The sequence below is a fragment of the Poecilia latipinna genome, unplaced genomic scaffold, assembly GCF_001443285.1.
Source record: "Poecilia latipinna isolate Pla-1442-1.1 unplaced genomic scaffold, P_latipinna-1.0 Scaffold783, whole genome shotgun sequence".
NCBI lineage: Eukaryota > Metazoa > Chordata > Actinopteri > Cyprinodontiformes > Poeciliidae > Poecilia > Poecilia latipinna.
Window position 1 is genome coordinate 54,734 of NW_015113399.1, and position 16,807 is coordinate 71,540.

The 16,807-nt window shown below is 37.8% G+C and overlaps 1 protein-coding gene across 9 annotated transcripts in view; it reads right to left on the minus strand.

Annotated features, from left to right (window-relative positions):
* The window catches only part of tenm3 (teneurin transmembrane protein 3), a 233,519-nt gene that overhangs the window by 37,691 nt on the left and 179,021 nt on the right, over positions 1 to 16,807 (minus strand). For 6 of the 9 annotated variants that reach the window (XM_015046552.1, XM_015046551.1, XM_015046549.1 and 3 more), the window contains 3 exons: positions 2,609 to 2,680; positions 1,032 to 1,209; positions 643 to 663 (listed from right to left, as the gene is read on the minus strand). In XM_015046552.1, the coding sequence (XP_014902038.1) occupies positions 643 to 663; positions 1,032 to 1,209; positions 2,609 to 2,680 (271 nt within the window). The remainder of the gene's footprint in view (positions 1 to 642; positions 664 to 1,031; positions 1,210 to 2,608; positions 2,681 to 16,807) is intronic. The other 3 variants (XM_015046553.1, XM_015046550.1, XM_015046548.1) reach the window with 1 other exon arrangement.

Consider the following 16,807-nt stretch of genomic DNA (forward strand, 5'->3'; position numbering starts at 1 on the left):
AGTCACAATTCTGAAATAAAATTCATAATTCTGAAAAAAAGTCAGAATTATCTTTCCTAATCATCTTCCATAGAAATGAGAGTAGTCTTTTATTTTAACTTTTTTATTCTCTTGCATTTTTATTCTTTTACTTGTGCGCCAAGTAAAAGGATAGGCCATCTACATAATGTGACTGCTCCTAAGACTTATTTGATTAAAGAGGACCAAGAACAGAGGAGAAACAAGGAGACCAGTTACAAACAAAGCCTTTTGCCAAACCACCAACTTCTCTCCTTGCAGGATCTCCTTGCTAAGAGCTGAAACTAAAGTGATGCTTTGCTGTTCATCTGAGCTGACAAGCAGTCGATGGGGCTTGATTTTGTGTGAAAACAGGTCAAGACAAGAGGAAGAAAGGGAGTGACAGCGAAGGAGAAAGGAATCAGGAAAAAAGCAAGATGACAGCATCTTATTTCAAGGCTCCTTCTCATAGTCCTGACAAAGTCAATTACATGTTTGTTTTACTCTGCTGAGTAAAATGTGGCCATTGCAGACAAATGTAAGCCAAAAAATGGACAGAGAAGAATCTGATATTTAAAATGAGCTGACAGCACAGTACAAAAAAAGGGGTAAAAAGAAAGGGTGAAAAGATTTATCCCCTCTTACCTATGCCTGAAATCTTTGTTTCTTTAACACAGTGCAAGCAAAGGCAAGGAAACACAGAAGAGACATGAGTTAGTCGACAGCTTGATTGATTGACTTACAAGAGAAATCACTGAGAAACAGACAACACAACAGACTGAAATCATGCTTCATAGAAATCATTAGAAGAAAGATTTCAGATGAATGTTAGGGTTTGAGATCTAAGAAACAAACACTCAACACAAAGCGTGAGCATGGATCATCTGAACCGCACAAACATGGATGAAGCCGTGGATTTGGAAGCGTTTGACTTTAAACTCCTGCAGTTAGAGCTTTCTTTGTAGGATACTGAGGTGGAGTTTGCCCTGTTTCAAGGAGCCGGGAAGAACCAGCGATCCTCCCTCCGTCGTTACCTGAGCTCCATGACGCTGCTAACGTTCCCAGAGGGGAAGATCCTCCTGATGTAGTTGAAGTCCCCGACAAAAATGCTGCCATCCGCTCCGCAAGCGAGGGCCAGAGGCGCCAGCAGCTTGTTGCCCTCCGCCTGGCCGTTACAGCTGGGGCAGGAGATGCTGCGCCGCCGACCGTTTCCTGAGATTCACAGTCAGTTTTAGTCAGTGAATTATTTAGTTTTACCAGAGAAATCATTCAAGTCATCAACAAATACTGTTCTGTTAATTTTCTTTTCTTTTTTGTTTAACTGAGTTGATCTAAAGTTTATTTATCAAATCAATCAACTAAAAATTAAATGATAAGCGGCTATTTTCTTATGTCAAGATGGCCGACCGTCTTTCCATAGCTGCTAACGCTGCCCTGTCGTGCAGCACTTCGGCTAAATGAGCGCTGTTGAGGTGAAACTTAACGATCTCGTCGAGGGATTATATTTGAAAACAGAACCGAATAAAATGCAATTTACATCCCACACCAGACTTTGTTTGAACTGTTTTTCTTTTCCACTTAGGGCCACCATATCGATTCCTGTATCAGCTGGCTCCGTGCAAAAATTACCTGCGGTGGCCTCTTCTGGATGGAGGCCAAACTGCTACTCTAAAAGAACGATATTAGTTTAACCGATTGGAACTAATTTTAACATAACAAACCATTAAGCAACAATTAACCGTGAGTAGATCGTCTACATCTCTAATTTGAATATTCCAGAGCGTCAAACATTTTAATGCAAGATAAAAGCCCTGATATTGTAATTATGAAAATTAAATTTGATTAATTTAGATTTAGAGAAAATTCTTGTTTTTCGATATAAAGTTTGTACACTTGGATGAGGTGATTTTTTTTTTTTTTTTTTGGCTGTATCAAAATTTAGCAAAACTGCAATGGGAGCACTTTCATCGCATCTCATAAGTTGAAGTCAACAACCGGATGTTGCTGCTGGTGGAAAAGACGACAGGAAGTGGTAAGAGGATCATGGCGCAGCATGTATTTTAGTAACTTATTGAATGAACAAACTTGTTTACATGATTTTAATTGCGTTTCCTATCTAATAGAAATGCTGCAATTGTGAAATTGTGTCTTTTCGACATTCGCTAAACACCAACAGAGTTTTACACACATTTGTAATGGAAATGCAGCTAATGTGCGTTGAGATTAGAAGGTACACTTCCTTTGTGTTTTGTTTTCACGGCATGATTTATTACTTTTTGAGTTAATATTGTCATCTATTGCTTGCTGCCAGACAGTTTTTTTTATCATATCAGAGGTCAAACAGTGAAATGACCTCAGCTTTTCAAAAAAATGTAGTTTATCACAGTTAACATGATTTCACAAATATTCAGCTTTTACTTAAATGAAAGCCTCATTTGAAAACTGCTTTTTGTGTTCACTTCGGTTATCTTGGCCATATTAAGATTTACCTGCTGATGTGAAACATTAAATTGGAAAAAACAAAAACAACAAAAAAAAAAAAACATAAGAAACCTCAAAGGAGGATAATACCTTTTCACAATGTTAAGATGTTAAAATAATCTACACTTACCCATAATGCTGCTGATGACAGCGGGCTGCTGGGAGATAAAGACATTCTCGCCATTGCCCTTATACAGTATACCTAGAAAAGATAAAAATAGAGATCACTTTAAGAGTTGATGAGAACAAGAGCAGCAGACGTAAAATAAAAGCTGATTGACATTGGGCTCTGTCTTTCCACTGGTATCAAGAAACTTGGTGCATTTAGCTATATAATTATATCTGAATATTTTGCCTTCTTAAAACAACAGAGGAACTTGGACAGATGAAGCATGTGCAGATGTCGAGCCACCTGGCCCTTTACCCCTTTATGAAGAAAGCCTCCATCTGTAGGTCTTCAATCTTATGCTTACTGCATGCTTGCCAAGACTTGCTCCATTCGAGTTTAATGATATTTTGCAATGAGTAAATACAGAAATAAATTGACCCGGAGGCTGTCAGTAATTAAATGTTACTTGATGATCTTTCTGTCCTTTCTGAGCTCCTACTTCACACACACTCTGCTCATTCTGCCAACGGCAACTTTGGTGCTACGAACAAGTTGACACTCAAGGCCTTTTCACAAAAACCGCATTAGTTTGTTCTGGTATGCACGTATACAGTGCCTGTCAGGAGTTTACATACAGTCGCCCTGAGAATGGATTCCATGTTAGCTTGGAGCTTTTAATCAAGTATTTCAGCTGGTTCTTTTTTCAGGGTAAAATTATGAAATGTAAAACTGAAATGGATTTTATAAACAAGAACTGGGTGCAAATGTTTAAATGTACAAATTGCAGACAAATCACATGCTTTACGTACTCATGGAATTAATTATGGCAATATATTAGACAGATGTTTCTATTAGACAGTCCCTACAAGATTTCACAATTGTTTTTGTGACTTTTTGCAATCAAAATCACTGACTTTGTGGTGATGCTTCAGAAATATTTGCAAGGAATTTTGCGATATTTTTAATCTAATGAATTCATTTATCTAATTAAACCCCTTGCAAAATCTGCATGCAGAAGGAGACGGATTGGACGCTCAAACAGGCTTGTTCTTAAAAGTACTTGGCTAATTTTTTGTTGATATCAAGCACAGACATTAAATGAATCTGAAAGAGCAGAGAAGTAAGAAATACTGCCACCTTCAAACCCAATGCTTTTGACCATCTTTGCAGAACATCTGCAGTAAACTCACAAATAATGCGCTGTTGCAAAAAACATTTAAAAATGCAGGCAACTGTTGAATTTCCACAATTGCAGAATCCCAACGAGCTGTAGGAAATGATCAGAACTGGCAGAGCTGCTTCATGAATTGTTGTTTAAACATCCATCCATTTAAAAGTAATTCCAAAAACCTAATATTAATACGGTTTATCAATTTTAAAACCACCTTTAATGTGATTTTGTGATCATTGTCTTCTTTGAACTGTGTCAAAGTTTTCTTATCTCATCCAAACGGTGGAGGGAAATTGGCCAGCCTGTTTAGGAACAAACCTGGAACCACAAGTTGTTATAAGGCTGTCATAAACTCCAAAATTCATCAGTAAATTTCTAATCTAAAATAGACACCTAAACACTGAACTAAAACATGTAGCTGCCCACATTCACAACCCAGAAGCCTTCTGGAGAAAATGTTTACGGCAAAGAATTAGATGTAAGATCATGGTATCAAACTGTGAACCACGGTGGTGGTGTCATCATGCTGAGGGTTGGGTTTTATACTGGTGCACTGCATACAGTAGATAGATTAGGAGGACTGCTTCCAAGTTGTTCAACTTTTTCTCAAATCAACAGCTGCAGGTAAAATCTGGGTGCTTGGTGTTCCACCAACACAATTATCACACAGGCACCCAGAAACCAGCTTTTGGATGGAAAAAACAAGTTATTAAGCTACTGGAATTCTCAACAATACTGGGAATGTAATGTCTTGAAATGTAAGTCTGGAAAAAAGTAAATAACTGACTTCTACCGTTTCTGCCAAGAGGAATATTTATGTAGTGACAGAATTTTGCCTGGCATTTGTTGTCGGCTAAAAAAGTGTGTAGTTTTTCTGCAACTTTCTAAGGCTGGTATTTGGACATATTGGAGTCAGATGTTGTATAATCTTTCCAGTGTGGTAAAGTGGCTGTTCATCATTAAAAAAGCCAAAGATGAATACAGATTAGTGCCAAAGACGCCTGCATCTAAACTTATAACTGCTCCTTGAAACCGTTCCGCTGATCATTGCTGGAAAATTCAGCATAAAATAAATGAAAAGATTAAAAACCAGTTAAGACACATCCTTTTTTACTATTCCTTTTATGGTATCAGTCTGTACCATAGCTTTGAAATGCGCAAATAGCAGCAGTTTCTAAGAAAACATACTGGTCATAAATAAATAATGCTGTTATAATCTTTGCAACAGTTAAAGGCTAAAAGCACAGGCCTTCAAATCTGATACGCTGGGATGTAAATTTGTGGGAGACAGACGGAGAAAGAGAGAAAGAAAACACGTAGCCGAGAGCTCCGAGATATTTACTCCATGCAAAGCGGAAATAAGAGATATGGAAGGACGGAACATTTTTGATGAAAGAGGAGAAAGAGTGTGAGTAAAGATAAGGAGGAATGAGCTTCACAGGCCGACTTTGTGACAGGTGACGGACCCATGAGACGGCGAACAGAGTGAAGGAAGGGGATGAACTAGTTCTTCAAAGTGAAACATCAAAGAGAGGCCTCCTGCGGTGAGCTTGAATTATTAAAACACAGCCGCCATTTTGAAAGCAAGCCGCATCGAATGCTATCTATACGGCACAAGCTCTATCTATCTATCTATCTATCTATCTATCTATCTATCTATCTATCTATCTATCTATCTATCTATCTATCTCCATTTTTTTAATATAAGTCACATTTGCAAACACAAAAAAAGAACAAAATGTTAGCATGAACCTACAAACTAGACTTAAAATGAGAGCTGAACGCAACAATGCCCATGGAAATACTTCAAAAGAGCCACAGGAAGTCTGGGCAAACAAAAGCTAAAAAATGGAGGAATGAGTGCTGGGCCACCCCTCATTCACACAAACATCCGAGAGCTGTCCTAATACAATCTCATGTTAACGCCACATGAAAAATATATGCGCTTTTGAAGACCCATTTTTCCAGCTGGTGATCCACAGTAATGAGTTCAATATGCAGGACGTGAATTGAGATTGTGTCATTTCCTGCATTTGGGTTAAACAGCCCTGATACAGCAATCTTATTACTGGCCCCTACATCCCATATAAGCCCCCCCATCCATCCCCTGTCTCTATATATTTTCTCCATTTTCCCTCCATCCACATCTCCTTCTCTTCCTCTTTCATCTCCTTCCCCATTAGTAGGTGTTGATTGATCAACAGAGGCCGAGTCAGCAGGGCTCCGCTCATGCTGTGCTGCAGTCGGCAAAGGGCACCCAACTAGTTGGCTGCTTGGGAAAAAAAGCTAGACACGCGTGTATATATGTGAGCGTGTGTGTGTGTGCGTGAGTGTGAGAAAGAACGACAGAGAAAGTAGGTGAAAGACATTGAGAAGCAGAACACTGAATGCTCCTGCTTTGTTAAAAGAGAGACTTTCTCACATGTGTGTAAATGAGTGGGTTTGACCTTGATAGCAGAGTCCTTGTCTTAAATGTAGAGTTTTAGTGCATTTGTTTGGGCTGCATCTACATAAATGTTTTATCAGATAAAAACCACTGGAGTGGCTGAAGAGTCTGAACTACCCAGGACTGACAAAAGAAACCAAAGATGTTCTGAACTGAACCTGCTCCTGCAGAGAACCGACGGGTGTGTTTTTCAAAGAACGGCTGCAGTGCTCTCAGTGGGCGCAACGTGTTTTACAGGCACTTCCTTGATCATCTAACAGTCAGTTATGAAGCAGAGCAGACACAGAGACCTGGGGTTCCCAAACTTTCCATGCTATGGCCCCCCCAAACAGCACTAGCTTCTGGCTGGGGCCCCCTTTGAAAATCCACAGACAATTATGCTTCAAATACGTTAAGAAACTTTTCAAATGTTTTTCTCACTTTTAATCACCATCAATAATTATTATGTTCATTTAGCATAAATGCTGCCTCAAACCTTCGGGTATTAAATGGTCATGAGTTCTGCGGTGGAACAATTTATCAGGTAATGTAATGACTTTATTAATCTGATGTTCATGTTATAATATATTACCTGACAATACATTTTCACCACAATCCCTTCAATTATTAAAAAAAATGAATATTGTATATTATCACACCTAAAATTTTATTTCTTTCTCACAGTTCCAACTATGATGGAATATTAGGGCCATACCAATTAAAATATTAACAAATAAGATTACAAGAATAAAGTTGTACAAGAATAAAGTCAAAATAATATGAGAAAAATGTCATAGTAAAGTCATAATATTAAGAGAATAAAGTTGTAATACTATGACTTTATTTTGGTAATTTTATGAGTTTGTTCTTGTAATTTTTTTATTTATTTTTAGTTATTTTATAGTGTGGCCCTGGTACTCCGTCATCTTCACCAAAGGTTTTAGTATTTTTTTACATCAGTGTCCTTCAGGGCTGCTGAATGGTTCCTTTTTTAATTTTTTGGTCAGAAGAAAACTTTTCCATTTCCAGTTTGCTATGTTAGCCTGAGGAACAAAGCAGATTGATAAATTTGACTTGCAACCAATCAGAAAGATGAGCATGGCAAATGACATTACAATAAGTTATTTCAACTTGTATTTCATAAAAAAAACATTTGACATTTGATATATGAAGTCTGCTGAATAATGATAAAAACATATACAATAAAAATGATTAAAAATGTATGGAATTTTTTTTTCTTTTTCTTCTTAACTTTGATCCAACTTTCTGAAGCCGTCCTAATTCTTCTGTTTTGAAAACCATTGCAGCAGACCACACCATCAGTGAGCTGCTGGCGTGGGAGTGGCTAATGCATTTTTTTGTGTTTAACATCAAACTGAACAAATCAAGTGCCCAGCAAGTGTAATCTGGCAATCTCTTCAGTAGCTGAATTCCCAAAACAAAAATCTGTTTTCAGTCAGAGTATGCATGTGAAATTCTATATTCTGAGGGGGAAATATACACCCAAACAATGTGAATCAGTTGGTCCGTAAAAGCTTTAGGTGTGGTCAACCACAGCAATAACAAGCTCGATGTGTCAAGGGTTAAACATACAGTCAGACAATAAGTATGCCACAACAAAATGGAGACATGTGTATATTCATGTATGTAGATAATATATTGACAGCTGCTTTTAATGTGGGTTTTCTGGATAGCGGTAACAGATGCACTGCTTCCTTTTTGCATCCAGTAATGCATATACAAGCAGTTACGCACACCACAGGCAGAGTAAACTAGGTTAGAAGGCAACCGAAGATATAACACATACAGGGATGTATAATATATGAAGCCTGCTGAATAATGCTCGTCTCAGAGTTGGCTCCTCTGTCTGGTAACATTTGAATTGTCCTAAATATCTGACTTAAAGTTGACACGATTAATTGGTTTTGAGGCTTAGTGTGTAAACAGTAGATGTGTTCTGATTTCTGGACCTATAAAGTAAGTTAGACATGTACATAAAGGATGTAAAAGAGTACAGTCCATGACCTGATAAACGGCGGCAGCAGAATCACAAAAAATGCCTGAAAGAAAGAGCGTACACAAATTGAGCCCTGTGGAGAACAGGATCTAAATGTTTCATATTTGCAGCCAAAGATGCATCTGTAATTAGCATGCGCTTCAATCAATCAAATCAATCAAATATTTTTTTATTAGCACATTTTGAGAACAAGGCAGTTCAAAGTGTTTTGCATCATAACTCAGAAATCAACAACTGAAACATTTAATTTTTCCCATCGCATTTTTCCAAGTACCGTCATTACACATCAACATCTTGGTTAATGTTTCATTTATTATGTTTCAAAAGCAACTCTAATCAGGTGGGTTTTCATCTAGATATGAAGGAACTCAGTGTTTCAGCAGTTTTACAGTTTGCAGGAAGTTTGTTCCAGATTTGTGGTGCATAGAAGCTCAATGCTGCTTCTCCATGTTTGGTTCTGGTTCTGGGGATGCAGAGCAGAACCAGACCCATTAGACCTTAGAGATCTGGAAGGTTGCTATGACAACAGCAGATCTTTAATGTACTGTGGTGCTGAGCCGTTCAGTGATTTATAAACTAACAATTGTATTTTAAAGTCTGTTCTCTGAGATACAGGGAGCCACTGTAGGGACTGATGTGCTCCGTATTCCTGGTTTTAGTCAGAACTCCAGCAGCAGCGTTCTGGATCAGCTGCAGCTGGAGGATGTTTTTAGGCAGACCTGCGAGGAGACTGTTGCAGTAACCAGTGTGATTGAAGACAAAAACATGAATGAGTTTTTCTAGATCTTGCTGAAAAATTTGTCTTCTAATCGTGGAAATGTTCTTCAGGTGAGTTTGTAGCTATAAAAATGTTTGTAATAAATTAAAGCTTTTTTGTCTTGCCTGGATTTTTCTTGTTTATTTTTACGTTACTACATTTGGAGTGTTGAAGGTATGCACTGGAAAATAAAATAACACTGTAGAAGGAAGTCTCATCTACTTATATTTCAGATTTGATTAAAAAGACAATTCTAGGCAGGTTTCTGTTTATGTCCAGTCATTATCCATATTGATCTATTTGAAACCTCCACATAGATCACAGTGAAGACATCTGACATACAGACTTCAAACGGCTGTAACTCATCTATGCTTCGACATACAGTCATCAATAAAGGCTCAAATGAAACGCAATACTCACAGGAATCCTCTACTGTACACAAATTCATAAATAGTGTGACAGGAGCATATCGACTGGCCTCTAACCACAATAAAAGTGTAAGCTGTGATGGGAAAGTGCAACTTTTAATATCTTAATTAAAGCATGTCTTGTGTCTGAGTTCACTGAAATGATCTATTTGGGAGAAAATAATAAAAACAAAAGGCTGTTATAACCAGGCAGCATAGGGGTGCACATCATTAATTGTTGCATTCAGGTTTTTTTTTATTGGGGGTCTGATAGCATGCCACATCTTGATTTGGCCATATTTTTTAACCTTAACTCGCAAATGTTTCCAAAATCAATCCAGATGTCAGGAAAAATCTCATTAGTAGTGCCAGATTTTTCTTACTGCTTGGAACAAACATACTTTTGTTTTTAAAGTACATATAATGCTCAAGTCATATTAACAAACAGAAAGGTTTGATCTATTAGTCATTGTGCTGCTGGCAAAGTGAGAAGCTATTTAGTTATTTCCTGGTTTATCTTCTCTTAATGCCTTCACTTCCCAAATGCTGCCATTTTCATTTACCTTCATTGTCTCTGGAAAAGGCACCATTGTGTTTAGACAACCAATCACACACTACAGCTTACTGCTTACACCATATGAACTTCATTATACATCATTCATGGGATCAATTATGCAAAATAATCGACTTATTCAGTGCGCATTCATCCACCTGTCGGGGAGTACTCCTCTCCGGAGAAGATGGATCTGTACACCTGGCCTTCTGTGTGACATTAATCCCTCTGTGCTTTGGCAACCTCAGTTCCTAACATGTCATAGTACTGCATGTCCAAGTCACAAAAACAAAGAAAGCTGTCTTATTTACAGGCACAAGAGATTGTGTTAAGAAAAGACGGCTGGTCAGCTTTGGGAAATACTTTCAGTAAAGGTATGTTGTCTTGTGAGTCTGTCGGTTCATTTAAAAAACATAACATGTCTAAAGGAGGAAATTTCATGTCTCTGAAATGTGCATGTTGATTTTTTTTGTTTGCATTGGTAAGAAGGGTGTGAAAAAGCCACAGTGTGTGGCTGTGTTAGGATGGGCTATGAATCTATTGTTGTGCAACTTCATGATCACCTTACTGTATAGGAATGAAAGGTCAATGCTCTATGCAGAGTAATTAACTAAATTAATGAGAAGACAGGTCAGTCAGAGTTGGAGCCACCACTTCGAGTTTTTGGCATGCTGGGGTCAGGGAGTTTCTCTCAGTGCAATTGCAAGGATGGAAAATAATAGGGTCAGTGCTGCGACATCCTGCACAAATTCTGCAGCAGTAGAATCTCTGTGCAATGTGTATGGTGTCTGTATTCTTTGAAATTCTGAAAAAAAAGAGATAATAATCAGTATTGCCTGCTTTTTGCTTTTGAACCATGTATACTGTAGTTGCAGAAGAGCAGGAAGGCAATGGTGGAGCACTACATTAAGGCAACATTTCTTCCTGTACTAATGAAATGTGAAGCAAATAACTGCATACAGTAATACAAGCTATTTTTACATTATGTCTCACAAGTAACTCAGCAATCTGAAGAAATAAGATGTGAATGTTTGTCTTTAAGGAGTTGTGATGTGGTCATGGATGTTTTTGAAGTGTTGTATGTGATGGAAACCGATGGAAGCATCTCCCACAAGGACGATCTGCACAAGGCTGAACATGACAACTGGCTCTCATGGGAGTTAGAATGACCTTCACCAACAAATGACCCAACCTTTGCTATCTGAATGGTTTGATAAAAAATGTATTGAAATTTCCTTACAGATAAAATGGAAGTATTCTAACCCATTACTACGATGAGATTTAATTTGCTGTATTACATGTAATCCCTTAAAATCCTCTTAGACGTCTTAAGATTTATACACATGGGTGTAACAGTACAGGTCATTTAGTGATAAAAAAACAATTTCTAAAAGTTGCATAATTCATAAGTGACAGAGAAGAATCCATTCATGTTCGCCGTTTATTAAAAAATACCATCACTAAAGGTCAAAGTTCTGCTGATCTCCATATACATTTAGTCTCTGAATCTGAGTTTGTGCTCTATGCCCACATATTTGCTCATGGTCATTTCCCACCAAATGACTAATTTGTATAAAATCAGACACTAATGATTTTAATATTTTAATTACACAACAATTTAAAAGGCTCTAATTAATCTAATAAGCCACCTTTAAACTCAAGTTGCCAGAGCAGACATGGAGAAAAAAAACCAACAATCCTAATTTTCTGAGATTTCTACAACACACGGATGAATTTTTTAGTAGCAGAAAGAGAATAGTAGGACATCTGAGTAATTGGACATGTTGAAACCAACATGTGTACATCCTTACTTCAGAGATAACAACCGTTAAAAAGTGAAGTTTATATTGTCTAAAATCCTGTGTGGTTTAATTCCTCTAAATTTCAGGGTTCACAAATGAGAGAAGCTCCAGGCCTTACTAGAAAAGGGGACAAAACTTGTGAAACTTCTAAAAACTATATAATTCTAACTAGATAAGTGAAGCAAAACTTCACCTTCGTTAATGCTGGGCTGAAGTTATTGCATAGTAATGTTTTCCTAACATCCAAATTACCTTATCAAGTTTGGAAACGATTCTTCTGAAAGTCTGAGGCCTGTTTTCTCTCTGTCTTGTTCACATAGTGCCAACATTTAAATGGTTATAGTTTTGTTTTATCTCAGTCAGTTTGATATAATTAGAAAGCTTATAATTCAGTTTCAGAACCTATAAATAACTCAAACTGTCCCCTGGGAGACTTTTTCCTGGTTTTGTTGTAGCTACTCACATATGTGTTCATTTTTGTCCCTAAGATGCTTGAAAAGCCCGCTGCAGATTGGTTGTCGTTTGCATATAAACTGCAAAAGAAAGATCAAAAAGGATCTTGAGAGACTGATAGGGAAGCTTAAAAGCACTTGATATATTATCAATGATCTTCTCACGCCGTCTGATAGCTGACTTGTCTCTAAACGTGTGCCGTTAGATCTCAGTTCTTTGTTTGACGTCAGTGGAACAGCACAAAGTAGATGTAAAGCAGCCGTTTTGCCAAATTCACCACACGCTTGTCTCAGCTCCATCATTTGGTACCAATAAACTCGGCTGCACAGTGCCATCAGCGGGTGGCACCGTGGGGTACCTTATGTGTGGGCGTAACAAACACAGTAAATACCACAAATAAAACTTTGAAAACTCATACCATGCTTATTTTTTCTAAACTGAGTTGAACAGGAAAGCTCCATTAGTCTTCAACCGCATCAGATTTTCAAGTCAAAAAGTCTCACATCTAATACTTGACGTCTAGTCACAGCTCATATATTTTGACTGAGGTTTAAATGAACTCCAGAAATGATTTAAGTCATGTTTTTTGAAACTGTAAACTGTGGATTCAACAGCACTAGACTGGGTTGAGTTATCACAAATGGTATTTACCATGAAGAGAAGAGGATGAAATCTTTTTGCAATTCATCAAGATTTGAATAAGAATGATTCTAAGTCACCCTAATCTTAATTACCTTAAGGGTAATTTACATAAAATTTTAAGAAACACAAAGAAATAATATATATTTGTGGTTGTAATGTAGCAAAATGTGAACATTTAAAGAGCTGCTTTCGTTGGGCCCTCTAGTGAAGTCAGAAAGATGCCTTTTGACCTGTGTCTTTAAGTGGAAGCTCTGTGTCTTGGGTTCAGAGACAGGTGCAGGGCATTTCGGTTATTTGTGGTAACAAGGCTGCATATAGTGAGACGTCTCTTCTCTCTGTTCTCCAAAATGTTTTGACGGGTGCAGACAGAGAGCCTCTGTAATGCAACACGGGGGAAAGAAGTAAGTTCAGAAATAGACCGAACCATATGGATCGAGGGTTCAGGATATATCTGTGAACCTTTGTCAAGACAAATCAAATCTAAGAATGCTTTAAAAGTATATACTTTGTTTTTGTAAAATCATCAATTCCAAACCAATATTTTTATTTTCTTTCCATGTTCAGCCAATGATAAATGTGTTAAACTCCGTTTCAAATGTATCGCTCATCACATCTATGCAGATGACATCCAGTTGTATCCGTTTTTTAAACTGGACTAGCTTGGTTTGGTTGTTCACCCTCATCCAGTGTTTATCTTGGATTAGTGACGAGCTCTCCAGTAATGTTCTGGTTTCAAACACAAATAAAACAGAGACTTTAATCAGAGTTACATCACCTGCTTTCTGAAATCAATCAGGCAGATGCCTCTTTTTGCCCGGTAAACAAATCCAATGTTCTGGGAGTTACATTTGATTCCTCATTAGACTTTGACTCGCATCTAATTCCCATTCCTGTTTCTTTCATTTAGAAAACATTTCCTATACACAAGACATGGTCTTCCAGGAAGATCTTGAGAATAGTATTAATCCATTTATTTCATTGTGTTTGGACCACTGTAATGCTCCATTTACCAATCGGGACAAATAATCAGTTTTACGTGTGTAAGCTATTCAGAATCCACGTGGACTTACTAACCAAATCCACTAAGCATATAAACTCTTGGTCTGACACTCTTTACTCTGTCGCCTGGAGGATTTCAAAATGTAGAAGTTCTAGTTTCTGAGTCTCCTGATTATTTGTGTCAGCTTCTAACCAAACACTCTGCTGCTTGTGGCTTTTGGTGCCAAGCCCAGCGTCTCCTCGCTGTTCCATGTACTCTGCTGTAAACGAAGGGGGACAGGGTCTTTCAGTCTGTGGCTCCTAAACTGAGGAACAGTTTGAACCAGCAGCTTCGCTTTGCTGAGTCTGTGGAGGATTTTCAAAAGCAATTTAAAATTGGTTTGTTCTACCAGGCTTTTGACTCAAGATTTAATGGCTGTTTCTTTGTTTACTATGTGTAACTTAACTGTGATTTATCTTGTACTTATTTACTTATGGCATGACATGAATCTCATGTAGAGCTTTATTAGTAGGGGAACTATTTATTGCTTCTGTTTTGGTAACCGTATTGGTGTGACTGCATGGTGCACAACACAAATAGTGCTCTTGAACATATATCCATTTGTAATACGTTTCTTGGGGACGCCATTCACATAAATAGGTGTGGTTTGTACTGCTAAGCAGCGCACAGTAACTGCATTTAATCATATTTTCAAATTGATTGATATTTACCGAATCCATCAGTGAAGAAACAGTGGAGAAAATGGTAAAAATTATAATCCAGACAGTTTTAAAACATCATTAATTGGAATTTATCATGACAATAAATAAAAATTTAAGGAATTTAACACAATAAGTGCTCACCCCCATTTATTAGGGATGAGCATTTTTCAATGAAACCAGTCATTCCCATTCATACACATTTACACCTTGACGATGGGAAGGTACTGGGTTGTATACACAGCTGCCCTGAGGCGACCTGGACTTACTTATTTACTTTCTTACTTTCAAACAGAAACTTTGCCCAAAATTTATGTTTTTCAAAAAAAAAAGGGAAGACTAAACTTTTAAATTTGTTCTTCTACTTTTTGCCCAAATACAATCTTAGCACAACCTGTTTAAAAGTCAGAAAATATCAAACTAATAAAACCTTCTTCCCTACCTTCCTCTATATGTAGCTTTTGTTTATGATCCTTTTCTGTTGGGGCTCAGTGTCACGGATAAAACATTAAAAACAGCACAGAGGAGTCAAAGTTCAGCCATGCAGCAACAGAAACTATATATCTATATGTTTTTAGAGTTCACCTTCAGTCCCCTCTCAGTGTATGTCTCAAATTGAACTCCAGGTTATTGCTGTAGGATACACAGAGAAGTGTCACAGCGGAGCTGACCTGACAGCACAACCTTCTGTGGTGGGTTTTTGTTTCAGCCGTGACATTCAAAATGTGGCATAAACTAAATAAAGTATGAATCCGTCCTGCCTTTCAGGTCGGCAGAGGTGGCATAATGGTGTGGGAGTTTTATTGCTGACCTTTCTCTCTGTTTATGACCACAGTGTACAGATCTGCTTAAGTGTGTGAAAATATGAACCATAATCTCTGAGGAATGTTTCTGAAACCTTGTGTTGTCTATGTCAGGAAAGATTAAGATAAGGGTGGACAATAAATCAGCAACATACATCATGATGGACATGTGGTCGATATCAATACATCTGATTAAATTTTCAATAATTTAATTTAACCACAAAGAATTGTGGGGGATGCAGGCAGAGGCAAGGCTTTAACTGCTCAACCTCTCACAGCCAGCCAAGCTAGGTTGGTGGCACCAACTAACTCACTCGCTCTTTGGTTACCTAGCAACAACCCCTTGAGTTACTTTGCAGCAGCAGTTTAAGGTTTCACCACTGTGTCTCACAATGGCTTAGAAAAATAACATAGAGTGAAAACTGGATAAAACAGAAAAGGTACGTCGCTACTTCTGCAGTATTTCAGATATTTAAAACAAAAAACTAATCAATAATTATCTATATCGGAACTAGCAAGGTGTATCTATTAAAGGGGCCATTGATTGTGAAATCTCAGACCTTATTTGTTGGATGAAAGTATAACTGGTCCGTTGTAAACATTTATATTTTTGTATTCTTTATTCGTTGATTCATGTCTTAATGCAGCAAAACACCAGCCTGCTCTAAATTTGTTTTGCTTTTCTTTGTTTTGTTTATTAATGAACACTTGTATTTATAAAATCAGGTTTTTAGTAAGAACATTTCCAGTTTATTATCTGCAAAGCAGATTCAGGCTAAAAGTCGCTCCATACATAAGACGCAAACAAGCACAGCCCAAAGGCATTACTGACACGTCATTTATTTCATTGGCTGAACAGGACCCGGTGCTGTAAATAACTGTAACTGTCTGGAAAGCTGCTGCCAGTTAGTGTTGGGATTCATTATTAGATTGACCAGTGTTCCCCTACAGGCTCACTGAGGAGCTTATTGGAAGCTGAAAATGATTATAGATCCTGACATTTGGGGAAGCAGTGTGCTGATCGCTGCATGGTTCAAACCACTCACTTTCATTATGATTATTATGACTGCTGTTACCACTTCTGCTTGGATTAATAATATGTAACAGAGAAATTAATGCAGAAAGAAAGTTATGATTTAAAAGGGGAAAAACAATCCAAATGAAAGGCACGCAGGGCGTCCAACTCAAACTGAATCATGGTGATGCTCACAGGATGTTTTAGTCTCAAAGACAGAGCCACATTATGCACTCCGGTGCCGTCCCCCATGGCACCAAATCACACCATCACAGAGGGTGGAGAGAAAATCACAAATTACACCTGTACTCTAAACACACTGTCTGACACACACACCTTCAATTGGGTGACAATGTGTTGAAAGCCCATGAGGATTTGCAGAGAGAGAGAGAGAGAGAGAGAGAGCAAAAAAATTGATGGATTGTGTGTCACATAAAGGACAGCAAGAGATAGGAGGAAAAGGAAACGGCTGGATTG